Here is a 27,096-nt window from a genome sequence, read left to right as displayed (position 1 = left end):
GGGATGGTGGGAAGGATCACCATCGCTTCTGCATCTGGCACAAATCCACACCAGGCAGGACTGCTGGAGTTCTGCCCATCCTTGAGATTTTTCCTCCGTGCCCCAGAGCCTGGCACTGGGACCAGCTGCCCTGGGAGAGCTCTGGAGCGTGCTGTGCCYCAGGGGAGGGACTCAGCTGCTGTTGGCTCAGCCCAGCCTGGTCCCAGAGCCTCCTGTGTGCAGTCACAGGACCCTCTGCTAACCCAGAGCCTTGCACACACTGCAGCAGCAGCTGGCATGCAGGGAGGGAAGGAAGAGCTGAGATTTCAGCAAAGAAAATTCCCAAACCAGAGGGCCCTGTGGCAATAAATACCAGACCCTGTGTTTTCACTGAAGGTTATGAATAAAAGAGAATATTCCCAGCACGGAGAATGTGTGGAAAGTGGAGCCATTTACAAGTTGCTTCTGCTGATGGGAGTTTTGGATGTGGTCAACTCGGTGTTAACGYTGTCTTGAGGGTACAGCAGCCCAAAAATGTCCCCATCTCCAAATGCACCACAAATTCACTCCTGTCCCCCAAACGAATGTTTAACCGGATGCTGTGGGTCAATATTTGCCTGCCAAATTCTCAAACAGGGGGTGGTGCCGAAGGTCGCTGCCTGGGGGGGCTGGACAAGAGCTGTGTGTGCCCCAAGCAGAGCTGCTGGACAGGCTAAAGCAGCTGCCAGCTCCAAGGTGGACATGGRCAAGCTCAGGTAAGGGGCAAAGCAAAGGATTTGATACAAATGAGGGCTCCTCCAATGCCCCTCGGGGAGAGCGGGGTGATTTCGGCAGATTTTGGTTAAAGATGAGCACCAGCAGGGAGGAAAAGGGGTTTTGTGGGRCTGCAGGATTTGGGGATAGGGAAGGGGGGAATGAAATGACCTCGAGTTATGCTGCTGCCARTGGGATCTCAGCCCAGCAGTTCTGGGTGAAGTGAGGACTTCTTGGAGAGCAGAAAGCAGCCCCAGGAATTAAGTATGGAAGCCACGCAGGGGGCTGGGCTTTGGCATGGAGGTTTGATGAGAAGAAGAAGAAGAGGAAGATAATTTWTTTCTGTCTGAAAGGGGAAAGCGGCCGGGTGAAGCACCGGCCAGGGAATGGGTGGGGTTTTRTCCGTGACCCTGAAAGCCCTGCTCCCTCTGTCCCCCACGGGAACTGGAGCGCGGCGGTGGCAGAGGCGGGGTTTGCCAGCAAACTCAGGGGGAAGATGAGTGCTGGGAAGGGGAGGACTCCCCACCCCGGGTCACCTTGCTGGGAAACTGCTCCGGTATTGCACTTCCCACCTGCAAATCCCCTCCCACTCGCTGAGCACCTGCAGGTCAGTAGCCCTTCCCCCGAGAGCCTGGGGCGCTGCTGAGGATGCTGTGCCCGTATCCCGGTGGTTTCCATGGGGAAGGAGCAGCGAGGCTCTTGTCTCCTTCCAGAGGCACAGCGTGTGCAGCGCTGATTAGGGAAATACCGTTTGCGATCCGGAGAAAGCAGGGCAGCGGGGTCAGCCCGGCGGGATCCAAGCGCAGCCTGGCTGTGGCTGCGGGTCCCTGCTCCTCTCTGATTTCCCTGCCTTGGCAGCGCACCCAGGAGCCCCGCGTTGTTTCTTTGCACCATTGTTCAACTCCCCGTTGCTTTCCACCAGCTCCTGTGCCAACCTGCTTGGCCAGGTTGATAATTTTCTCCCTGTAGACCTGACTAGGCTGAGCTCGCTGCTGCCAGGCAGCTGGAAATAACTCCTCTCTCGGCTGGTCCTTCTGTTCCAGGAATATGGGGCTCCTCTGGGGGCTGCTCTGCCTGGCTGCWCTGCACAGCCTCCCAAGGGTAAGTTGCTCGCTCCAGCAAAGGGTGAGGGCCGTGTGGTTGATCCCTGAGCCAGATTGTGGGGTAAATCCCATCCAGAAAAACCCTGGAAGGCAGAGAGGTGGAGGACATTGCTAGGGGGTTCACCAGCCAGGTTTCTAACCTTTCACCCAGCTAAAATGGCTGTGGACATTCTTATTATTTATATTTCTGTAGAAACTTGCCTTTTGAAACTTGACCTCAACTGTATTTAGTGACCGTGACCTTCAGAGTTAACAGGAGGTTTTTTTAAAAACAGGTTTTTCCTCCCCACTGCTTTAAATCTGGATTCCTGTCAGATCTGAGATTGCAAAACCCTCCTGCTCACTCTCTGAAGGATTCATTATTTTGTGCCAGTCTGGCCTGACCTCTTTCTAAACAAATTCAATGTTTGCAGCGTCTCCCAACTCTTCCTTTCACCTCCCCGTGTCAGACCCCACTGCCCCGGGGTCTGCATCCCAAAATCCTGCCGGGACTGCTACAGCCAGGATTGGAGAGGGAGCAGGGAAGACTAACTCTGGAAATTCAGAGGCACCTGACTTTGTTTCTTTATTGATTTTTTTTCCCCCGACAGCTGGCACATGCCCTTGACCAGAAGCGTCTCTTTCTGGACAAAGATGGGAAGCTGAGGGTAAGCAGTGACTGGTTCCAGCCAAGAGGGCCAGAGTTATGCTGTGGAATTTGTAATTTTTTCCTGAGAAAGGATGAGATTGATAAGAAAAGGTGAGGAAAACAACCAGCTCTGAGGATGGCAGGGAGAAAAACCCGTAGCTGATCCAACCCATTGAGGCTGGGATGTTTCAGACCGTGCAAATGTTTGAGGAGAGTAGTGGCAATGCTAAAGGGTAAATCTTAGAAAATTGGAGAGAGGAAGGATGGAATAGAACAAGAAGGTCAGGAAAACACTGGTGCCTGCAGGAGGAATGGAGCCAAACTGGATCAGGGCTGTGGCAGCAGCAGAAGGGGCTGAGGCAGGAGGGCACTGCTAAAATGGGTAAGGGGAGGAGGGGAAATCAGGGCTGAGGATGATGGATCTGTGAATGCTGAAGGCACAGGACATAGGCTGAGCTGGTGGTGGGCCTTGCCCTCAAATTTTCCTGAGGAGGAACCACTGCCAGACCCTCACTCRGTCCATTTTCACAGGATACAATTCCTTCTTTCTCTTTTCCAAACTCACTGAGGTGCTTTTATCCTCAAGTTTAAAACAAACTGAARCAAAACCTCCATCAGAGCAGAGAAGCTCAGCTCTTTCCAGCTCTTTCCAGCTCTCTCAGCCCATGTAAAGCTATAAAAGCCCATGAGGCTGTCACTCTGCTCCTGCTTTCCCAATGCTATCTTTATTTCTCCCCAGGACGTGAAAAGCACTGGAATTGCGCAGTCGGATTCGTCGGGAGCCACCCCAAYCCTGCCAAAGGGAAAGGTGGTAGAATTCACTTATGACAGCTTCCAGGRGAATGATGGACCCGTGTCCCCATTCAGCACCATCCTGCCAGACACGAGGGATGAGTGGAACTCCGAAGATGAAGCCGCAGCTGGGGCTGGGGGTTGTGGTGGAAAGGAATCACCTGGGGAAAATGCCTCTCCTGAAGAGAATGGAGAGGCTGGAGATAAAAACTGTGAGATGACTTGGAAGAAGAGCCAGAGGCTGGCAGATGGCTTGATGAGATTCAGCATGGATCTCCTGAGAGAGGTGCAGCTGGAGTCCAACGGAACCAACGTGATCCTGTCCCCACTGAGCATCGCCCTCGCCTTGTCTCACCTGGCACTGGGTAATTCTGGGTGGCAAAACCATCGTTTCCTGCCCTTCCCCATGAGCAAAGTGTGCAAAATGCTAATGAAATACAGTCCCTTCCACTTATCCTTGCTCCTGCAGCTTTAATTAGGCATGATTACAATCGAAGCTGCCCTCTGAGGCTCCGTCTCTCAGATTTCCCAGCCTCTTTTGTGAGGCAGAGCCAGAGTAACATCCCTGTTTTCCACTCTGTGGGCATCAGACCTAACAGGAATTTGATTTTTAGGAGCAGCCAATCAGACAGAGAAGCATTTGCTGGAGGTGATGCACCTGGAGTCAGTGCCCTGCCTGCACCACATGCTGGGCATCCTTCGCAGGAGGCTCACGGAGTCCACCCTCAGCCTTGGGTCTCGTCTGTACCTGCAGAAAGGTGAGAGGTGGAACRAGGGGGGCTGGATCAGGGTAAGGTAAAGCTCCCAGTCACAGAGAGTGATGGAARCACACTGGACACATCTATTTTCTCCTCCTGGGGAGCATCATGYCATGCTGAGTGAACCTCTTCCATCRTTCTTCCCCTTTCCCAGGATTTGAGGTGAAACAGAAGTTCCTGGAGGATTCTGAGAAATTCTACGGAGCAAAGCCCATGACCCTTTCTGGGGCCGGTCAGGACGACCTCGTAGCCATAAACAACTGGGTGAAGGAAGTAACTCGTGGGCAAATTCCCTCCTTCCTCCAGCAGCTCCCTGGAAACACGGTGATGCTCCTGCTCAACGCCATCTATTTCCACGGTGAGCTCCACAGGCCCTGCTGATTTTCCAAGAGGAAATYGTTAGAACTCCAGTTTTCTGCAAGCCCTGAAACTGAACAGCATCTCCTCTCCTTGCTTCCTGCTAGGCAATCTGCTTGTTCTTGTGCATCTGCTGTTCCTCTTGCTTGGATTTCTTTACAGTAATGATTCCCAACTGCTTCTCATGCGCTAAAAATGTTCCTTGATAGCAGAGCCGGAATGCAGCAGGTGGGACCTGCAGTATCTTTGCCTCCTGGTTCAGGATCCCAGGCAGTGGCACATCCCTGCTCATCTCCTCAGTGATCTTAAAGGTCTTTTTAAATCAAAATGATGAACCAGGTCGTGGGCAGCTTGCTGCATGCCCACCACAGAGCTCAGAGGCAGCTCCTGTGGATTTCCCTCTGACTGCAGCACAGCGGTCAGCATATCTTCCTTTTTTAACTCCCTGTGCACAGACCAAACACTTCCAGTGTAAATCTACAAACGTTTYACCTCGGTCTTGGAACAGTGTTTCCCCCTCTGCAGCACAGAGGAGGCAACACTCCCCATTTTTCAAAGCACAAACATAGTTTCTTTTATCTCCATAGCCTTCAGTAGTCTCCCACGCTGAGGCATGATGATTAATCCATGTTCTTTTTGTTATTCCWTAGTTTCTCTCTGGATGATAAGATTTTCCTGCTGTTAGGGCTCTTCCAGCCTTCTCTTTGCTATGTTTTTACTTCTCTGGTCACCGTTGGCCTTGTTAGAGAAYTCAAGATAGGAGGAATGTCATCTCAGCAGTTTCTGGTTTTCTACCCAAATTTAACTTTGTTACTTTCAAAACTTTTATTTTTTACAGGGTTTTGGAGGAATAAGTTTAATGCAAGCTTCACTGGGCAAGATGTATTCCACCTTGACAATGAGTACGTGGTCCCAGTTGAGATGATGAAAGCCCACCAGTACCCCCTGAGCTGGTTCACACTGGAGTCCCAGGATATTCAGGTGGGGATCTCTCAGGAGCATTGCACAAATTCATTGGAATTTCCTCTTGCTGTGGTATTTCACTAACTGCAAGCATTCTCTCCAAAAAAAAAAAAAAAACAACCCCAAATGTTTTGTTAACAGGCATAGCACACAAAAATTTAATAATCATCCTTTGTCCTTGCTTCCAGCAAGAATGTTGAATCTTCACTTTTAATCTCAAGGAAAAACCACAAAGAGATATTCCCGCTAACTGGGAATTAATAGAGTTTTAAAGCCCTGAGTTAAAGATAAATGAAGAAATTTGGAAAAGAATCCCCTTGGACAATGTGCTGTCGGAGTTCCTCAGAACCCRGAGTTGGGCAAGTCTGTGCATGTGGGCTTTCACTCTGCCACGTGCTCAACCTTCACCAGCCAGTGGCTAATACGAGAATCTAAAACTGTTACGCCAACAAATTCTCCTCTGGAGAAATCAGATCCCTCCTTCTCACCAGGCTRTTTGCATCCAAGAGCAAGAGTGCCTCTGTAGACCAGTTAGAAGAAAACTAAATTAAATCCATCACTTTCTGGACTCCCTTTCCCCTAAATTCTTCTCTGCTTGGTTTTATTTCCAGGTGGCCAAGTTTCCCTTTAAGAGTAACGTGAGTTTTGTGGTCATTGTACCAAACCAGCACACCTGGAACACCTCTCACGTGCTGGAGAACTTCCCCTACAAACAACTGTGCAGGCTTTTCCCCAGAGAGGTGCCCACCACGGTGAAGATCCCCAAAATAAAGTTGGACTACCGTCTGGAACTCAACCAGGTTCTCAGCCGAATGGGTAAGGCTTCTAGCAGGGTTTGCAGAGAACAAGCGGAGCCGATCAATCTGTTCGCTGACACCAAAACCTGCCACCCTTGTTTCTAAAGCTGTGCCTCACAGCTTGCTCCAGAACTCCAAACTCTSCCATCTCCTCTCCCTCTCCTCCTCCTTACTCCTTGCTTGCCTGGCACCAAATGTTTTGCTCCAACGAGATGATACTACAGAGGAGAAAGTGTTCACAGCTTYTCACAATCTTTACGAGTTCTTCCTATTCCCTGCTTGTAGCCAAGATCAGCTTCCTCCTGTGCATCAATCATGGTACCTCACTTTGTCATTTAATCCAGTGTCCAGGACATGGAAACTGCCAACAGAGAAAAATGCRGATCACAAAACCTGGAGCTGAAATAAAACACCAGGCACTGCCTTTCCAGATGAGAATAATTTAAGAGTTCACTTTGTTTTGCAGAATTGCTTAAAAAAATTATCTCTGTAAAAGTGTTCCCAGCCTAGCTAGAAAGAGTCTTCAGACTTGCTGAACCTTTTTAAGGACTACTTCAAGTTCTTACACTACTATTCTCAAAGAGGTGGAGTTTTTCTCTTGCCTGTCACTTCTCCAGGGTGAACAGCACATGGAGGAGCAGATCAGGGAATTGCTTTCTTCAGACAGGTTTGACTAAACTCAGAGCTGGTGGCACCAACTTGGTCTCATTTCCCTGCAGGCCTCCAGGAGCTGTTCACGAGCCCAAATCTCCAGAAGATCACGGAGCAGCCTCTCTTTGTGTCCAGTGTCCAGCACCAGTCCACCCTGGAGCTCAAAGAAGATGGGGTGGAAGCATCTGCTGCCACCAGTGTCATGCTGTCCCGCTCGGTCTCTGCTTTCAGCCTCGACAGGCCCTTCATCTTCATCATCTTTGAGGATGAGACAGGGATCCCACTCTTTATAGGCAGTGTCCAGAACCCCAGCCCCGATGCCRCTCCCCAGCCCCGAGAGCCACAGGACTCACGTGAAGCCACAGAGGCCAACGAGCACCGCCTGCCCAAATAACCGAGGGGCAGAGCCTGAGTGTCCTGGGACTCCTGCCTGACCTCTGGACAGCTGAGAGAGACCCCCTGCCCTTGGAGACCTCCCTCTGAGGCCACAGGAGGCAATCCCKTGCTGTTTTCCTTTACAGATCCCTAGAGACCAGTCCTGGGATAGCCCCTTCCAGTCYTGATGAGCCTCTCCAGGCTGGGGCTCCCCTCTGTTGAACCTGCAAARCTTGCTCTGCCTGGATTTCCCTTCCAGGGCTCTCAGTCACGGAAGGGAGACTTTCTTGTCCCCAGACTGTTATTAGAGTCTTTATTAAGATCTTATTAGAGTCCCCTGTAGCCTGGAATCATCATTAGCATCTGGCAGCTTGGACAACGGCCAGGGATACATTAATGTGGCTCTTCCTTCCGCAGTTCCTGGGAACATTTCCCCCTCAGTGTTCSTCTGAAAACCATCTGTGCCCACCTAGACAACGACCTCTAGAGCAACTGGACCAGAAACCAGTTGTCTCCTTCTCCAGGATGAGTCACAGCCACTTCCAGGCATGGGCTCTTTGCAAAGATTCCCTTTTCCCACTCCTTGGCTATTTGGATCTGATGTAGGAGGTTCTGCATCAGGAAACCCCTCCCTTTGGATCCTTCTCTCCAGCCCTTCCTCTAGGGGCTGGGTAGTGCTAGATTTTTCAAGATGTATTTTATAAAGTGTTTTTTAGTAATTTTTATGTTGGCAGAATAAATAAAGAATAAAGCAGAATATGTTTGCTGAAGGTGTTGCATTGAAGGACCCAACAGGGAAAGGAGAAAGGGCCAGAAATTGAATAATTTCAAAGATTGGGAGGAAAATAATCTGGGCATGGCAGAAGGAAAGAGAGGAGGGGCTCTGGCAAAGGATCTGCTTTTTTGCTACACCTTGTCACAGAGGATGGCAGGGGCTGTGAGGTGAAATGGCAAATCTGTAAAAACTCTCCAAGGACCGAGTCCAGCAAGTTTTGGGCATCTCCCCTGCCAAGTGTGCAGGGTGTGGATGCTCCCTGGGTTCGAGGTGGCTTTGTGAGATGGCAGAATTCCCTGAATTAGGGCAGGAGCTCAGTGGCACAGGGTCAGGAGGGTGTTTTGCCCGTGAGCAGCAGTGCAGGGATAAGCGAGGATCCAGCCCTTAACCTTTCTCTTGGGTCAAACCTGACAATTGCTGGGATCTGTGTAGAGGGTCAAAGGTGCTGCTCTGGCATCTGTTATCTGGAATTTGTTCTTCCCTGGGATGCTCCAATGCTGTGGATGGCTGGRATGGTTTCCAGGGAAAGGAGGACAGATTTTGACACCTGTAGCCACATATTGCTGCTTTTGCCCTGTTTTGGCACAGGACAGTGTTCTGTTACAGCTTCCCTTTGGTCTGAGGTGGGCAGGGCCCATCCCATGCCCTGAGATGGGTCCTTATTCCAGTGCAGCAGTGCTCCAAAAGCTCAGCAGGCCCTGGCACAGGGTGCCCAGAGCAGCTGTGGCTGCCCTTGCATCCCTGGAAGTGTCCAAGGGACAGCTTGGACAAGGCTTGGAACACCCTGGGYTGRTGGAAGGTGTCCACRGGGTTGGAACAAGATGATTTTTAAGGTCCCTTCCAACACCARTCATTTTATGATTCTTTCAAAGAATCCTGGGGACCCCCCCACCCCACAAAGCCATTCAACCACTTAAAAACATGAGCCTAACTCATAAATACTTCTGTACAAAACAACTCCTGTCCGTAGCAATTTCTGCCTCCAAACCCCCTCAGCTTCTGGGTACAAAGGCTGGTGCTCTGTTCTTGCAAAGCAGCAGTTTCAAAGCCCCAGGGCCACCCTTCTGGCAGTGTTTTCCTCACTTGGGAAGGCTGYCTGCCCTCAGAGGAAGGAGCAGAATGCTTCTGGGAGCCTCTGTCCCTGAATAGTCTGCACCATCTGCTGGCATAAGAGAAGGACTGACTCACTAACCATGAATTTCGGGGATGCAGGCGACTTTGGGGAATAAAAAGTCCTGGCTGCAGCCTCCAATTATACATTTCTGCCAGTCTAAAAGGAGAAGAATGGCCGAAGATAATGCCTACCCCTCTAACCAACGGAATGACACATATACCCTTCAGAAAGAGGCTGTAATTACAGGGCCGTGCAATTTTAACAAGCAAACCCACAAGAATTCAGCCTTTCTTACCAGAGGGCACAGCTCTAGCCCACAGGGAACATTTTAGCTTATTTATTTATACAGATTCATTCCTAACATTCAGAAATACSATTCAGTGCCTTAGGTAAGCCTGCTTTGGCTACTGTAACCTCCCTGAATGCCACCCTGTTGCACTGCAACCTCTGCAAAATTTGAAGCTTAAGTCTTCCTCTTCACGCCTCTGCCCTCCAGCTCCCCCTTTTATAAAGTTCTTTCCCTTGTTCTCAGTTTCCTGAACAGCTTGGTTCTTATTTCCTATTTTCTGTCTTGCTGCCATCACTCCTCCTCCAAGCTATTCTTGTCAAACTATTAATTTCATCTTATTTGACAGTACAGCAGCCCTCYACGACTGTGCTTCGCTCAACAAATTATCAGTTACACCAACCATAAGACTCTTTTTCACTCCACTGACTTTCCAGAAGAGGCAGTTTGTAAAATGCAAAGCAATATTAATGTTTCTGCTCAGGAATTTCCACTTTGCATTGCTAAAGCTTTCATTTTGACGGAGCTGTACTCTGAAAAGACATGACTAGCACAGGGTGTCTGCTCTATCCATCTGCACCACTGGCTCAGAATATCAAATAAGCCCCAGTATCTTTAATATTAGATGTATTTTTTTCTTACCTAGAGCAAATTCATATCACCARTACTTCCACAGCAGAGGTGAACATTGTCAGCATATTGAACCCAAACAGCAACAACAAGAAAATGTTTGTATTGATTGAACAAAACTGATTTTGTTAGATGAGTTTAATGCACCATTTTCAGGGACACCTTTCACCTACAGAAATAAAGCTGGCTTTGGTCTGTAATAACATKCTATGAAACTACCACTCTGATTTAAATGGTTTTAAACCAAACCTGTATTTAAACAGATGGGTTTTCATTTGAAGACAGAGACCAGATGTAAAAACTTCTCTAGTGGCCCTTCCATAAAGGGCATTTTAACACCTCAAACAAGGTATCAAAAAGAGCTGGAAACCRCCCGAAAACACCACCACAGCCAACACCCCCATTCCTGGGCTGAGAATGGAGGAATAACAAGTACAATTTTTTCTCTGCAGATCATTTCTCACAGAGCAAGCTGAGAAGCAGCTGAAGGCAGAGCTGCTGCCCTTGTTGTTAGGAGGAGCTGCCTTTGAAGCACTGACTAATCACAGGGCACACCTGATCTGCTTTCTTGGCTGCAAACCCAGTTAATGCATCTCTAAGCCCATCCTTCCCCCTTTGCTGAGGGGCTGGATGAGCTCAGGGCTCACACAGGAGGAGATCCTCATTACCTGGGGGCAGCGAGCCCAGAGAATCCCAGTGTGWGCCAGGCTGGGGGCTCTGACACCACTGCCTTTCCAGAATTTCCAAGGAGACAAACAGCTGGATCAGGTTAGCTACGTGTCCAGTCAGCCCAGTCTCCTGGCTCTTCCAGTGACCAGTAACAAATGGCTGGGGGGAAAAAAAAGCCAAGAATGACTGAGGACAAGGAAAACCAACTGTTCTCTGGCTGTATTGCCCAGCTGACCATTGGTAACCTTCAGGGGACCTGYCTTCCACTAATTTGGTTTAGTTTGGGTTTTTTAACCCTCAAATCTATTTATCTTTCATCTTCTGCAATATCTAGTTTTAATGGGTTTTACAATTTGATTCTTATTAAAAAATGCATTCCCTTGATTTAAATKTGCCCGGGAAGGTGCTCCCTTTGAGCCTTCTATTGAAAGTAATAATAAAACTCCTCTGTCCCTTTCCTTTCTCCATATCATCTATCATTCTGAAAGCTKCTGCAAGATTTTCTTAATCCTTCTTCTTTTTTTAACAAGTCCTTGGTTTTTCAGCCTCTTTCTTTTCAGCCAAAAACTTCCAGGCAGTTAATGATTTCTTGTTAACTAGTAACTACCACTGGATACAAGCAATTCCCCACATCCTAACTGCCTCAAACAACAGAATCCTGTTTGCACTTTATAAGTCTCTCCATTAAATCTTGGACATAAATCCATAAATCCATTAAACACTGCTGCATTAACCATACYTCTGAGGCAGAAGGAATTCTCTGATGTGACCTATGGCAGAACTGCTGGGATAAAAGGGAGTGCTTGCCTTTCCAAACTGTGCTTTRCCCACCAGGCTGCCCTTAGCACAGGGAGTACAGTTACTAGGGGGAGAAAAAAAAAAGGGTTTAAAAAATTAATTCAGCACGAGGGTGGCAGCAGCAGAAAATGGGAGCAGAGCACTTTAAGAGAGCCCTGGGAAGCTGTAACCTGAAGCCTGCCGAAGGCTGGGCCGGGGGAAGCAGCAAAAAGCAGATGTGGCTGCACCAAACCCGCACTGTCCTCGACTCGCACCCGCTGGGAGTCCCTGAGAGCAGCGGCCGAGAGGAGCCCCAGGTAAGGGACAGCTCAGGGACAGCTCACCTGTGCCACTGCCAGCGGCCAGGGGAGTGCAGGGCAGGGGCTGAGGCTGGGCAGCWCTCACAGGACCTGGGAAATGGGAAGAATGGTTCTTCTGCAGGTGGGATTCCCACCAAGAGACCTCAACAAGGATTGGGAGCACCAGCACCAGCTTTGCCCCYGGGGCTGAGCTGTGCTTGGGAACTGGGGTGGGTTTTCTGCTTTTCAAGCATCTGCCTTGCAGCTAGAACCAGGCTTTTTGTCTSTGATGGTGACAAGTTTGGTGAGAGTCAGACCCTCTGGAGCTGGTGGCTGCAGGAKGCTCCAGGAGCTGGTGCTGTGGAACAAGCAGAACAAGCAGTCTGAACCCACGGGTCTTGTTCCCCAGCACCCCTAAAATTAGAAGTGTTTATAAATGATGTGAGAGGCTATTACCATTGTAGGTGGAGAGTAAAATATTTCCTTCGCACCTGCAGGCCTTCACACGTTGACAAGTCCCAGACACAAAGTTCCTTCTCAGTTCATTTCTCAAGGTTTTCTTCCTGTACCTTTTGACTGTAACATCACCCGCTGCTGCTCCTTCTCCTTTGAGGCAGCCACAGATTTTAATATCATGCCTSAAACCATCCCACCTCTGATCCAACCAAATTCTTTTCTCTGCGTTTCTGGCTGCGTGCTAAGAGAAATACAAATAGAATCCAGATGTTCAGGCCAATTCAAACGCAAAAGGCTTTGTCTTTTTTAAATGGAAATTGCTTTTTGGCAAAGTCTGAGAAATATGAAGCCGGTGACAGTACTGGCAAAAACAATACAATCTGCAAAACCAATCTCCGCTCCCATGCTCCCAGGAGCTCAGTGTAGCTGGAAGCAGAGGTTGTGTTGAGATTATTTTCTTTTTCTTCAGARAAAAGGTTATGCTCCATGGAAAAGCTTCATCTCTAAGCTAGAGTGGGCCAAACCTCTTCCTCTCAGCRTGCAAGAGTGCAGCTTGGTGCAGGCATCCTCACAGAGCCCTCACTAAGGCCTGTTTAACTCAGACTCATGCAGGGCTTCTGTCATCTCTCCTCCAGCGTGGTCCCTGCTCACTGTAAAACTCTGCAATCATAGGAGCAATTCCAACATCATATCCACTACCACACCACCAGATAAACCAGACAATAAATCCTCTTGATCCCCATCTTCTGCACCAAAAACCTCCCCTGCTCGGCAGCTGGGACAGCAGCAGGTTGAAGGATGCAAGTGCATGGGGAGAGAGGGTACCATTTCTTTGTAACACAGATGAAAGCTTAAAACCTCCACTGTGATGCCTTTTTCTCCAAGGGGGATCTGCCTCCAGAAGAAAAGGCAGGAAAGGGAAACAGCGAACTGCCTCTCACTCTGCCTGAACAGGGTCTTGAACCGGGGCTGTTGTCGCCACGTGTATTTCTAGCAGCAGGCATGTTTTCTCTGTAGCTGAAGTTAATCTGAAACACATGTTCTTCCTCTGATTTCTCTAGCTGCCTGGATGACAGGGGTTAGTTAAATACAACCCTCTTCCTCTAATTTCTGGGAATCTATCTAAACATTGCTCCAGACCAGTCTCAGTGGCGTCTGTTCTCGGGGGCAGGATACTTCAGGAGCTCTGGTTTACCCACAGCAAAACTCTGGGTTACACTCACTGCCCTCTGGACCAGGCAGATCTGTCTGGAAGGGCCACTCATCCCACTACTGGAGTGATGAAAAGTGGATTCCACAGAAGGAACGGCTTTGGGGAGTTTGGTGCTTTTCTCCCRCCTCCATTAAAAATGGTGAATAAGCCAAGCTTGGCCTTTTACCTCTCCAGGTCTGGCCCATCATCTGGTATTTATTCTCCTTTCCTTATTGTCTTTTAAGAAAGCTATTCYATTTTATTTTATCAAATTGTAAACAAGAAGCAAAGGATGGACACAGGTATTAAAAAGAAACAGCAAACTACTGCCTGAGGCAGGTAGCTTGTATAACAAAACAGTGACAACTCAGATTACTTTTGGTACCTTTTATAAAAGAAATCTTGCATTTTTGGAACCCTAAGACTCAGAAGTATTGATTTGGTGCTTTTCTGGACCTTGGCACCCAGTGACTGCCAGCACCAGTGTGGTTTGGGCCACACACATCTGCTTTAGTGCTCAGGCACACCCACACCCTGTCCTTGCCCAGTTTTAAAGTCACTGGGGCCAGTCTGGCTCAATACTTCCAGCTAGAGAAGAAAACCCGGCTCAGATCAGGTGTGTGTTTCACAATTGGAAGGAYAAGCAGCAGCATCTGTCACTGCAGTTCCTGTCACAACCAGGTACAGTGAACAGTTGTGGCAGAGAATTTACCTGGTTGCTCAAACTCTCTCTGTCATGTTCTTACTCTGTAGGTCCAGGCATGCAGATTCCAGTGGTTCTCCTTTTCCTGGGTCTCTTAATTGTCCCAAGCAGAACCCAGAACTCAGCTGCTGAGCAGGTGAGTAGGAGACAACATGCAGAGAGCGAGGGAGAGAGGTGCGGAGCGGGTAATTTAATCTTAGATTCTTACCAATGGATTAAGCACCACCCTCCTAAATTCCTAGGATTTTATTTAGCAACGTAATGAGACTAACCCCTGCTTTACCTGGATAAAACCACAGGAGTTACATCAGGGGATGACCACAAGGCAGAATTTCAAACCCAGTACTGCCTTTGTCCTTAAAGTAACTGTTCCCACAATCTCTGTAAGATTTAGCCAATATTTCTGTAGACCGTGGGAGAGAATCTCTTTGCCTTTGAAGCATTTATTGCAAATGCAGCTCTAACCAAAGCACTCCCTGTACCTGCCAGAACTCTGCCACAGCTGATGGAGCCCATGCTGGTGAGGAAGAGGAAGATCCCTTCTACAAGAGCCCCGTGAACAAACTGGCAGCTGCAGTCTCCAACTTTGGCTACGACCTGTACCGCCAGCAGTCCAGCCGGACAGCCACAGCCAAYGTGCTGCTGTCTCCATTCAGCCTGGCTACTGCACTTTCTGCTCTCTCACTCGGTGAGTCCTCTGCCCTATTTCCTCAAACACCCTTTGGCTTGACAGATTTTCCCTCATGGTTTTCTGGTCATCGGCAGGGGCTGGAGAACGAACCGAAGATGTGATTTCTCGTGCCCTCTTCTACGATCTGCTCAACAAAGCCGAGGTCCAYGACACCTACAAGGACCTTCTGAGCAGTGTGACTGGACCAGAGAAGAGCATGAAAAGTGCCTCCCGGATCATCTTGGAGAAAAGTAACACTCCTTCTTCCCTCCTATAAAATTTTACCTAAATAACTGTCAGCAATAGTTATTTTGGTGGGTATATATATGAAAACACTGAATAACACAGTACAGCTCTGGCTCTGACATCCTGCTGAGCCAGGATGCAGACATGGCATGGAATGCTCTTGCTGCTCCAGAAAAAGCCTGGAAAGTTTGCATGCACTTAAATAAAAGCCCAGACATGCACACAAAAACAATGGTGGCACAACAGTTAACTCGCAGAAGACYTAAAAGGAACTTGCTGAGAATTTTGCCTTCACTCCAGGCTGTCTGGCAGGTGTTGCTGGCTTCCAGGAACCACAGATCACATTTTCTATTTGTGATAACACTCAGCCATGTCCCTTTGTTTAATTCCTTGCAGAGCTATTTGAAATGTCTGCTTCTGGCATGCAATAAACATCTGCTGAGAATGCTGAGAGCTATCTTTTGGAACCTGCTGGTTCCAAGAATCCAATAGGTTGAGTAAGCTGTACTCATAAAGCAGGCTGGGGGAAAGAACAAAGGCTGATGTAGGAATGGCTGTGTCCAAGCCTTGAGTTCTTATCTCCTTTTTTCAGTTTTCAGAAGAGAGTTATCCCATGCTCCAGCATGGGTGGCTGTAGGATTTTGAATCAGTTTCCTTAATGTGCCTTCAGATATTCTTCTTCAAAGCAGGTTTCTGTAGACAAACAGCCACAGATATTTCATGAGAGACCTGCTGCTGGGCTTTGGATTGCAACCTGCTGCCTCGAGATTGTTTTGATAAGGGAGCTAACTGCAGCATCCRTGTTTTAATTCCCCAGGACTCAGGGCCAGGCCTGGGTTTTACAGCCAGCTCGAGAAATCCTACAAGATGCGACTGAGGGCACTGAGTGGCAACACCCAGTTAGACCTCCAAGAAATCAACAACTGGGTCAGACAGCAGACAAAGGGGAGGATCATGAGGTTCATGAAGGACATGCCCTCAGATGTCAGCATTCTCCTTGCTGGGGCTGCTTTCTTCAAGGGTAAGAATGTCGTGTGCTTGGATACAGAGAAAGTCCATTAAGCATTGAGTGTTAGAGGAGATGTGAAGGAATGCTCTCACTTCCAATAAAGCAAACAGACTGTCAGAGAGACAGAGTGTGAGAAGAAAGGGTTTGAGAATGTTTAGTAAAGAAGAGAAAAAAAAACCCCACACTACCTGAACAAAAATAGTCCTGAGGGAGGAAYTATTGCTATTGGGAAGCTGAATCTCGACCTGCTTGCAGTAAGARCCAGAGAAGAAAGTTTAAGGTCACAAAACTCCATTCAGAGACAGGATATTACCATTTAGGGAAGGCACAGCTTAGTGTGTTCTGAGCTTTTTTACCACTGCAGAAGGAACAGTTTGATAGTAGAGAGCTGTTCTAAAACACGCTGTAAGCCCATGTCCTGAAGAATTATTGCTTGGAGACAAGGAGCAAAATAAAGGGTGGGGAAGAGAAGCACTTTATATGCATTGACACAACTGTTACCCTTTAAAATAGTTTTGTAATTACATAAGTAGACATCAACTTCCCAATAGCTGCTCCACCCATTCACTGGCTTGATTATTTGTTTGCCATTTAGCCAATTCTCAGATGGAAAGGAGGGGCCAAAGATGGCAGTAAATCAGTAGCTCAAATCAGTCTATTTCTATCCCTGTTATGCCTCAACTCTTAAAGCACAAATACTGTATATTAAAGCAAAGATTATTCATATGCTATTATTCCAGAAAATCCTCCATTTTCTCTCTTAAAAAACAGGGACGTGGAAAACCAAGTTTGACACCAAGAAGACTGCCCTGAAGGACTTCCAGCTGGACGAGGGCAGAACTGTGAAGGTGTCYATGATGTCAGACCCCAAAGCCATACTGAGATACGGCTTTGACTCAGAACTCAACTGCAAGGTCAGAGAGCAAATATTGCCAAAGATCTCCTAAACCTATTGAGGAGCAGGTTCAGCTACACCTACCTGCTCACCMATTCCAGAGGACAGCCTTGCTCCTCCCATCAGCTGCTTTTGCAATCCCTATTTTGAAAGGCAGTGTGTGGATTCTTAGGACATCCTGCTTTTACACCAGTTATGTGACAAGCAGTCCAAAATTTAAATTATGCCCAGGTCTTACCAGCCTGTATTGCTTGACTTAAAGTTGGGCAAGAAGGGCAGGGCACACCTCTCGAAATTTTTTTCACCTCTACCTCTTTCATCCAAACTTTCCCTGTAGCATGAGGTCAAAGGTGTTCCAGTGAGAATYCCCCAAAGCAGTGCTGCAGGATTTAACAGGTGAAAGAGTACTTCCATAGTGGGAAGAGTGCAGCAAGAATGGATGAAAGGCTGGGGGAAAAAGCCAGAGGTGTCAGGAGGCATCATGTCAGATCAAAGAAAACAGGGAAAAAGATCAAATGTTAACTGAAAAGGTTGAGATTCCAACCTGAGAGTCACGCCTGGTACAGGATGGCTAAAACTTTTCATTATTGATGTGACTCTCTCTAATCTCTGTCTTATTTCTGGCCTTACAGATTGCCCAGCTGCCCCTRACAGAGGGAATCAGTGCCATGTTCTTCCTGCCCACAAAGGTGACCCAGAACATGACTCTGATTGAGGAAAGCCTCACTTCTGAGTTTGTCCACGATGTAGACAAGGAGCTGAAGACAGTCCATGCTGTGCTAAGCCTGCCCAAACTGAAGCTGAACCATGAAGAGGCACTTGGCAGCTTGCTAAAGGAAACAAGTATGTACCTCACCCCCCTCTGCAGGCTGCCAGGGCTCAGGGCAGTGGTCAAGATGATTCCTGCTCTCAGAATATGAAGCTGGTGGGTTTTTAGTTAGGTCAGTCTGTGGAAATTTCACCAGCAAGCAAATCACCTTCACCAAGGACTTCTCAGCTTTTTATCACTTCTCTCCACCAAGCTCATATAATGCTGCTGAGCTGAAGAGGGTGAAGCTCAGTACAAACAGATGGAAGCTGCTTCTCCCTGTTCCCCCAGGCTCCCTGCCCTCCTGGATCACAGCATTAGCAGCGCTGCTCCCCCACCTGCAATCCCTGCCCTCAGCTAATGGCATTTTCTCTTTTTTCTCCAGGGCTCCAATCACTTTTCRCATCACCTGATTTCTCCAAGATCTCTGCCAAACCTTTGAGATTATCTCATGTGCAACACAAGGCAATGCTGGAGCTTAGTGAGGATGGAGAAAGAGCCACACCAAACCCTGGGGCCAAYGCTGCTCGTCTGACCTTCCCCATAGAATATCACGTGGACAGACCTTTCCTTCTTGTACTGAGAGATGATACCACTGGAACCCTCCTCTTCATTGGCAAGATCCTAGATCCCAGGGGTGTTTAGATCCCCTCACAGTAATCTGCCATGGTAGGGCCCAGATGAAAAGGGTGCTATTGGGAGGGATACCAGCTCCCTGCTCTGCTGCACAAAGACACAACTTGCAAATCTTACGCCTTCATGCTGCAATAAAAGAGCTTTTGCTATGAATCTCAGCAAGCCCAAGTATTATCCCTTGAAAGGTTGCCTGCCTACATTCTGTGCCTTCACTCCCAATTTCCCCCAAGGAGGAATGCAGTTCTGTGCTCTGAAAGCAAGCATTATCTGGTGTAGGCTGCATTGTTCCCATCCTGTTTTCCAGCCTGACACCAGTTGATTCTGAATCCCTCATCATTGACAGACCTGTGTTGGAGCCCTCCAYGTTCTGCAGTGCCCCCTTTGATAGATCCTAACTTTCCACTTCCCAGGCTGCTGCCTCACCCCTTCCAACCATTTCCATTTGACACTGGCAAGGAGAAAAGTGCTTCTCAGCATTAAAAATAGAAGGCAGCGTGCTCTGGATGACTGCATGTTCACAATGCTCAGGGTACCACACAGGGGAGAGTCACATCTCACACAAAAGCAACTCAAACATTTGTTTCCAACCCACACACAGAACTTATACAACAGCCTCTGCTCCCACCATACCACACACAGAGCTCTCACRTTAGAATTGGTCATTTTATTTACAACAGGCTCACTAAAGAGCATTTCAAGGCTTCATTCAAGTTGCTGTTACACATGATTTTCCAGCTTGTACTACATGACTACCTTACCACATGACACTTAGCTTTGATGACAGATCACATTGCAGCTTCCTTTGACAGGGAAATTAAGTCCTCTGAAGGATGTTTCTGGGAAGCTCTGACAGACAGGCCTTCATCTCTTGTAGTTCCCGGATCTGAGCATTCTGRGGACCAAAGTGCACTGACAAAATCCCCTCTGCTCTTTGAATCGTGCTCAGAGCTTCAGAAACTGCAAATCTGAAATAGGAAGATAATAAGAACAGAGCATGCAAAAGACTTAATTCATCTTCTTGACTTACACAACCTTTAAGCCCTCCCTAACAAAAACCTAAACCTGTTCATGGGCACAGATCCCACTCTGCTCTGCCTTCCAGCAGCAGCAAAATTGTGTCTGCTTCAGCTGCAAAGGGAGGATGAGGGGGAGGGAAAGGTAAGATGGACAAAACCTGAAAATATTATCTGAGTATACAGATACACTACTTCATCACTGCAGCTCCTGTTAAAAATTAATTTTGTTAAAGGGAGTTGCTGTGAGTAGATTTTCAGAAGCAGTCAGGGGATTTCCTTGCCAATAAAGCAAAAGGATTTCATTCCCCCTTTGAGAAGGTGTCAGCAACATTATACAACTGAGGTATAAACACCAAGGGTGATGAGTTGACAGAATAAAACAATTGGACAAGCAGTAAACCGAGCCAGGGACAAGAAAAAAAATAAACAGGCACAAAGCAGAGAAACAGACTCCAAAGAGAGTCGTGAGGTGTAAGAGGATCCCAGTGGAGTTAAGGAACTTGCACTTGTGTGATGGCAAACACAGGCTGCCCTGTGTCCTTGTGTGACACCCTCAAGGTGGCAGGGGCCACCTGTCTTGATCTTGTGTCACACACACAGGAGGGGTGCAGGGAAGGGACAGAGGATGAAACCAAGCTCACCCGTTGAAGAGGATCTGTGCCAGCTTGAAAAGCTCATGGCCTGTTTCTACACTTGATGGCCCATGGTGCGTTTCCACAATCTCAATGCTCTTCYTCAGGTGTCTGGCTGCCTCCTGCCACTTCCCTGATGGAAAAACCACACAAAACAATCAGAAATGAATAAATGCTTCCCAGAGCTACTGCCACCCAAAGAACCTGACAGGATCAATCAAAATGTGATCAACTCTGTCCACAGAACCAGGACAGAGAATCTAAAAGAACATGAGAGCACAGTATTGTTCACTGGCTGCTGGGAACACAGGTTTGGTCTTTCTGAGARCCCTGCTGTCAAAATGAGGGGAAAAATGAGAGGGCCAGTCCAAGAAAAAGCGAGTCATGTTACATTCAAAGTTCAGGAAACATGGGATAGTGAGAAAACAATGCCATACCAAGAGTGGCATAGACCTGTGCCAGATGATCCTCCATCTCTCCCATCAGCAAATGCTCTGGAGACAAGAAGTTTCCAGCATCCATCTGACACTTCAGGAGCATTTTGACAGCCTGATCTATAAAAAAAAGGGTTATAAATTTATCCTGTGGCCAGTCTCCAGTTTTCCATAATCCATGAAATAAAATCAATSCAATCCCATCTTTTCATGTTACAGTTGATTGGGATTTGGTTAGGATTCAACACTGACTTCATCTGCACCTCTGCTCATTCTGCCCCAGCATTGGCCCARCTCCCTCCAGGAAAACAAGGCCTGGCAATGTCCAACTCCAATGTAACCCTGATTTCTTTTTATTTAATTACTTTGCTGTGGAACAACGTGTGACTTAGATTAAYACCCAGATCAGGGGTACTAAAAAATCTAAAGCTGAAGTCCCCAGGGACACCAGGCCTCTTGTCATGGGACCCCAATGGCCTGAGCAACAGTGCCATCTCATGGCTCCTGTCCCGACCTCAGCTCCTCACTGCTGACCCTAGAGCACAAAGYTGAGCCTTCCTTACCAGCCTTCCCGACTCTCAGCAGGTCTAAAGCTTTCTTGATTTGTTGCYGAAGATCCTGCAAACGGCACGACAGGCTCTCTCTGCTGGCTGAGGCTGCACAAGCTTCATTTGAACAACAAAGTGTGTCTTCTTCCCCCTGTGGAAATCACCTCTGTGATCATTCCTGCTCATGTTCAACTCAAAGCTTACTTTCCCCTGCATTAGCTCTGTGTTATGGAGATATTAAATTCCTTCTCAGTTGYATTCATTAAACAAAATGACTTTTTAATAAATTATTATCAGCTTATTTGATTTTATAAGAAACAGCGAGATAGTGTCTTGATTCTACAGAGGCTTTTGGTTTCTGAGCAGGGATCAAACTGAGGTCTTTAATTCTTGGCTTCCCAGACCCAAACCTGACACATCCCTTTAAGTTCCACAATCATAACTATGGAAGAATTACCTGCATTTGWGCCCGACACTTGGGACAGCAGAATGAATTTCTGATGGACACCACACTCTTGACACCAGACTCCAACTCCTCGAGGCATGCCTGGCAGTGACACTCAAAGAAATACTGACTGAGAAGCTKCTGTCTCTCAGCAACCCTCATCCTGCTCTGGTGAGGCCCTGCAAAGGATGGCAAGGGGAGAGATCTGTCAACAARTACAGTTCTTAATAACAGAATAAATAGATTTTTGTTACAACTGAGACCAGGTGTATTTTTGGACAGGACATAATTGGAGACTGAAAATCTAACAGCAGGCTCAAGAGATGAAATGCTGCATTGATCAARGCTGCTAAACAGACTTTGGCAATATTACATGAGAGTTATATGAGAATTATGATATAAACAGTCATCAGCATGCTGAGGAGTGGTGAGTGATGTCTATTCCTTGAGACAAACACAGAATCAGGACTTACCATAGCAATGCAAAACCTCTTGGCCACTGGGGATTGGCTGTGAYGCCCTGACAGTGGCAGCTGTCCCGCTGAATGACACGCTGGTGTTGGGGCAGCACGAGTGGTTCAGGAGGCTGAGCACAGGGAAGAAGGCTGTTGCCAGCCTCACAGGCTTCTTATTGACAACAGCCCCATCTCCAGGCCCTGAAGACAGAGGGAAACCAAGCAGGTTGAGATGGAATGCTCACAAAACCCACAGCATTTCTGCAGTGAGCACCGTGACCGATGGCAGGCAGCAGCAGAAAGGTTCCTGCTATATTGCTGCAGTAAATAACAGCTAAACACACTCTGTATGTGCACCAGGGAACAGACSAGCATGGGACAGGCCATGAAATTTTAAACAAGTTCATTTCCATCTGCAGTGGGAGCTTTTTACAGCTGCTAATTCAATCCCTTCACTTCGCACAAGGAAGATGAGCAAGCACAGGACAGTCCTGGGCTCAGGATAAAAAAGAGGAGCTACTGGAAAGGGTCCAGTGGAGGCCACAGAGATGAAGAGGAGCCTGGAGCACCTCTCCTGTGAGGAGAGACTGAGGGAGCTGACTCTGGCTAAGACTGAGAGGGGATCTCATCAATACAAATATCTCAAAAACAGGTGTCAGGGATGGTGCCAGACTCTCTTCAGTGGTGCCCAGTGACAGGACAGGGAGTAATGGCCTGTAATTTAATAAATTAAATGAGTTCCACCTCAACATGAGGAAGAACTTCTTTCCACTGAGGGTGGCAGAGCACTGGAACAGGCTGCCCAGGGAGGTCTGGAGATATTACAGACTCACCAGGATGTGTCCCTGTGTCACCTGTTCCAGGTAACCCTGCCCAAGCATGGGATTTGGCCTGAATGATCTGCAGARGTCCCTTCCAACCCCAACCACTCCGTGACAACACAGTAGGGCTTGAAAGTTTTTCTCTTACCCAGCTCCTGCATCACAGTGATTGCTTGTGCATTACACTGCAGCTGCAACACGTGCCTCAGCATTGCTTCTGCCACAGTCTTCAGCTCTGGGGATAATTCATCCGAGGTTTTTTCACATGTCTTTGGTTTGGATCCCTGCTGAGGTGATTCCKGATCAAACACAGCAGCCCCCAGGCSAGCTGCTTGCAGCTGYTTGCATAGARCCACCACACTGAGTGTGCAAAGGAACTTGTGCTCAGGGCTGTGCTGCTCAGTGTGGGGCAAGAGGTGGAACAGAGCTTGGTAAGAGCTCTGGTACTGACCACGGCTGTCACAACCAGGGATACCTGYGGCACCAGCTCCCACATCTGGTGCCTCACTGGGACGTCTGCATCTCGCCTCAGGGTTCTGAAGGTCCTCATCCCCACTGTGGGACCACCCCACCATCCTGCTAACCTCTGCAAATCCTGCCAGCAGGACAGTCCTCAAGGCCACGTGGCAGAAGACGCCCAGAGTGAGGAGCAGYGCTCCCAGGGGACACTCTGTCCTGTGGTACTGCTGCCAGGCCACCTCTGCACAGTCCTGGCTGCAGTACTTGGCATAGCTGCACCCCTGACAGGGCACCCAGGCCAGCAGCTGCCTCAGACAGCGGTGACAGTAAAGATCTGCATTGGTGGCTCCAGTGTCCCWCGCTGTCCCACCATCCTGGAGAGGAAGAGGAAGGCTCTCCCCGGGGCAGAGCACACTCACAAAGGCCTCCTCTCTCAACAGGCTCTGTCCTGGCAYGATGTCCCGGGAGGCCACCAAGTGACGTCCTCTCTCTGCATCAAAACTCAAGCTCAAAGATGAAGATGCACCTGAAATACTGTCATTCTCTTCCCAGATCTCTGATTTCCCTTGGATGCCACCATGTGCTTCTCGTGCAGGCTCTGGACAYTTCTCTTTCTCACATAATTTAACCTTCAGCTGATTTAACTTTTTTAGCAGAGTCTGGTGTGTAGGACTAGCCACAAGCCCATCCACAGCAATTTTCCTCTCCAGCACTCCAAGGGCATCCTGTGCATCCTGTAACCTYCCCAGGCACAGCAGACACTCAGCTTTCCTCAGCAGCACCTTGGGCAGCAGCCTGTCTGGATAGCCGTGGCTTTCAGCCCTGGCAATATCTTCCAAACAAACCTAGGAACAAAGACAAGGCCTTTTAAATGGGCTTGAGAACCAGCTGAGACTCCTGCTCTTTCATTCCACCTAAGACAATCTCACAAAAACATTCTGTGTGCTAAGCAGCAAATTCCATGTGCATAACCAACCCGCTGCCCAAATAAAGCATCCTGACAGAGAAAAAGGAAACGAGRAACCCTTCAGAAAGTTGAGTGATGGATGCTTTAAGCACAGTTTGGGAACCACACCTGATCTGCTGTCTCTTGTTCTAACAATCAAATGCTTTGGGGGCACCCAAGACCTTGTGGGGTGGCTGTGCTTACCTCGTAGTGCCCCAGGTGGAAGAGGGCGGCGGAGCGGTTGGCAAAGCACACGGACACCTCGGGGCTGCCAGGGAGCTCGTGGGATGCTGCCTGTGGAGACCAGAGAGCTGCTGCTGCCTCGGGAGATCCCTCATAGGACCTTCTCAGCAGGTGCCGCAGGATCCCCTTCCCGGGATCCCCTCAAAGAGCCGCTCCTTGCCCCTCACAGGAGCCCTTCAACCATGAGAGGCTGCAATATCCCCTTCCTGGGGATCCCCTCATGGGAGCCACTCCTTCCCCCTCACAGGAACCATGAGAATCCCCTTCCAAGGATCCCCTCATGGGAGCCACTCCTTCCCCCTCACAGGAACCATGAGAATCCCCTTCCAAGGCATCCCCTCATGCGACCCCCTGGCTGTGAGGGGCTGTGGGACTCTCCTCCCCAGGGATCCTCTCATGGGAGCTGCTCCTCGCCCCTCACAGGAACCCTCCAGCCATGAGGGGCTGCAGGATCCCCTTCCCGGGGATCCCCTCRTGGGCGCTGCTCCTTGCCTCCCTCAGGAGCCCTTCAACCATGAGAGGCTGCAGGATCCTCTTCCAAGGGAACCCCTCATGGGAACTGCTCCTTGCCCCTCACAGGAGCCCTTCAGCCATGAGGGACTGCAAGGATCCCTTCCCAGGGATCCCCTCATGGGAGCCAGTCCTTCCTCCTCACAGGAACCATGAGGGGCTGCAGGTTCTCCTTCCTGGGGAATCTCCTTATGGGTACCGCTCCTTGCCCCTCAAAGGAACCCTTCAGCCATGAGAGGTTGCAGGATCCCCTTCCCGGGATCCCCTCACAGGAGCTGCTTCTCACCCCTCACAGGAGCCCTGCAGCCATGATCCCCTCACTGATCCCCATGCCTGTGAGGGGCTGTGGGACSCCCCTCCCCAGGGACCCCGTGACGGGAGCCACTTCTCACCCCTCACAGGAGCCCTTCAACCATGAGGGGCTGCAGGACCTCCTTCGTGGGGATCCCCTCACGGGAGACGCTCCTTGCCCCTCACAGGAACCATGAGGAGCTGCAGGATTCCCTTTCACGCAACCCCCCTGGCTGTGAGGGGCTGTGGGACCCCTCTCCCCAGGGACCCCTTGACGGGAGCTGCTTTGCATCCCTCACAGGAGCCCTTCAGCCATGAGGGGCTACAAGGATCCCTTCCCAGGGATCCCCTCATGGGAACTGCTCCTCGCCCCTCACAGGAACCCTCCAACCATGAGGGGCTGCAGGATCCCCTTCCCAGGATCCCCTCATGGGAGTCACTCCTTCCTCCTCACAGGAAYCATGAGGGGCTGCAGGATCCCCTTCCCAGGGATCCCCTCACGTGACCCCCATGCCTGTGAGGGGCTGTGGGACCCCCCTCCCCAGGGACCCCTTGATGGGAGCTGCTCCTCGCCCCTCACAGGAACCCTCCAGCCATGAGGGGCTGCAGGATCCCCTTCCCAGGGATCCCCTCATGGGAACTGCTCCTTGCCCCTCACAGGAGCCCTTCAGCCATGAGGGGCTACAAGGATCCCTTCCCAGGGATCCCCTCATGGGAGCTGCTCCTCATCCCTCACAGGAACCCTCCAACCATGAGGGACTGTGGGACCCCTCCCCGGGGTATCTCTTCATGGACCCCGTGCCTGTGAGGGGCTGTGGGATCCTTCCCCAAGGATCCCCTCACGGATCCCCGTTGCTGTGAGGGGCTGTGGGACCCCTCCCCGGGTATCCCCTCACACCACACATACCTTGGAATAGAGCCTGAGGGCGGCCTGGTATCGACAGTGCCCGAATTCCCGGTTTCCCTGCTCCCGGTACCRGCCCGCGGCCTCCGGCTCCTTGTCCGTGCACACCCGGCGGCACAGCCGCGCCAGGGCTGCCTCCTCCTCCTCCTCCGTCCTGTGGGATACGGGGTCAGAACCGGTTTGGAATCATCGGGTCCCAATTCCCTGCCAAAGCAGGGCTATCCCAGAGCACAGGATTGTGTTCAGAGGGTTCTGGAATATCTMCAGTGAGGGAGACTCCACACTCTCGACCTGTGCCAGTGCGTGGTCAYTGCACAGGGAAGAAGTTCTTTCTCATATTAAYAGAATMACAGGATCATTTAGGTTKGAAAAGWCCWCTGAGATYATCGAGTCCAGCCTGTCCAGAGCCCTAGTTTGTCACCCAGACCATGGCACTGAATGCAATGCCCAATCTTTCCTTAAACACCTCCAGGGACAGCGACTTCACCACCTCCCTAGGMAGCCCATTTCAGTGTCCAATCACCCTTTCTGCAAAGAAATTCTTACTAATGTCCAAACTAAGCCATCCCGAGTGAAGTTTAAGTCTATGTCTTCKTGTCCTATCGCCAGAYGCCTGGGAGAAGAGCCCGACCTCCAACCTCCTGCAGAGGCAGAAAGGTGGAATTTTACCCAGGTGGAATTTCCTCGACATCAGTTTCTGCCCKTTGCYTCGTGTCCTATWGCCCGGCACCACCGAGCACAGCCYGGTCCATCCTTTGACACYGCCCCTTTAATTATACACATTRARAGAGATGCTCCAGKCCCCCAGTCCCCCTCGTTACCCTGYGCCGGACCCGYCCCGCCCGCGGCTCACCGGAGCAGCTCGCAGCCCAGCCGCACCGCGTCGTGAAGCGAAGCCGCCGCCAGCCGCTCCCGCAGCGCCTGGTCCAGCGTGGCCCAGAGCCGGGCGGTGCGGCCCTGCCACTCCGCCACCGGCAGCGCCATCACCGCCACCGCGCCACCGGTAGAACCGGCACAGCTATGGCGGCGCCCATTGGCATCTCTGACAGGCATACAGGAACACTTCCGCCG

The 27,096-nt window shown here is 49.6% G+C and overlaps 3 protein-coding genes across 4 annotated transcripts; 2 read left to right on the top strand and 1 right to left on the bottom strand.

Annotated features, from left to right (window-relative positions):
* Window positions 1-644: 644 nt before the first annotated feature.
* SERPINF2 (serpin family F member 2) lies at window positions 645-7,917 on the top strand. 2 transcript variants are annotated; one of them, XM_057381560.1, is made up of 9 exons: window positions 645-734; window positions 1,776-1,833; window positions 2,426-2,482; window positions 3,203-3,620; window positions 3,870-4,013; window positions 4,168-4,371; window positions 5,209-5,351; window positions 5,945-6,149; window positions 6,850-7,917. In XM_057381560.1, exons 1-9 carry the CDS (start codon window positions 721-723, stop codon window positions 7,173-7,175), a joined length of 1,569 nt encoding a protein of 522 aa, XP_057237543.1. In that variant the 5' UTR covers window positions 645-720; the 3' UTR covers window positions 7,176-7,917. The 2 variants fall into 2 exon arrangements, with proteins under 2 accessions (XP_057237543.1, XP_057237544.1); XM_057381561.1 differs by lacking the exon at window positions 645-734 and adding an exon at window positions 1,262-1,339.
* Window positions 7,918-11,620: 3,703 nt separating this feature from the next.
* SERPINF1 (serpin family F member 1) lies at window positions 11,621-18,479 on the top strand. Its single transcript, XM_057381552.1, has 8 exons — window positions 11,621-11,724; window positions 14,108-14,193; window positions 14,547-14,745; window positions 14,823-14,978; window positions 15,791-15,994; window positions 16,754-16,896; window positions 17,510-17,720; window positions 18,071-18,479. The coding sequence occupies exons 2-8, from the start codon at window positions 14,116-14,118 to the stop codon at window positions 18,328-18,330; spliced, it is 1,251 nt and encodes a 416-aa protein (XP_057237535.1). The 5' UTR covers window positions 11,621-11,724; window positions 14,108-14,115; the 3' UTR covers window positions 18,331-18,479.
* Window positions 18,480-18,814: 335 nt separating this feature from the next.
* Window positions 18,815-27,058, bottom strand: SMYD4 (SET and MYND domain containing 4). The gene is made up of 10 exons (XM_057381551.1): window positions 26,879-27,058; window positions 26,029-26,179; window positions 24,282-24,371; window positions 22,821-23,976; window positions 21,870-22,052; window positions 21,409-21,575; window positions 20,967-21,102; window positions 20,407-20,523; window positions 19,979-20,102; window positions 18,815-19,286 (listed from the first exon to the last, which is right to left on the bottom strand). Exons 1-10 carry the CDS (start codon window positions 27,007-27,009, stop codon window positions 19,136-19,138), a joined length of 2,406 nt encoding a protein of 801 aa, XP_057237534.1. The 5' UTR covers window positions 27,010-27,058; the 3' UTR covers window positions 18,815-19,135.
* Between the last annotated feature and the right edge of the window lie 38 nt (window positions 27,059-27,096).

This window comes from Malurus melanocephalus, unplaced genomic scaffold, assembly GCF_030028575.1.
Source record: "Malurus melanocephalus ecotype Western Australia unplaced genomic scaffold, MMel_1.1 scaffold_515, whole genome shotgun sequence".
In the NCBI taxonomy this organism is placed as follows: domain Eukaryota; kingdom Metazoa; phylum Chordata; class Aves; order Passeriformes; family Maluridae; genus Malurus; species Malurus melanocephalus.
The sequence above is the reverse complement of the archived record's forward strand: the minus strand, read 5'-3'. Positions and strand labels throughout refer to the sequence as shown.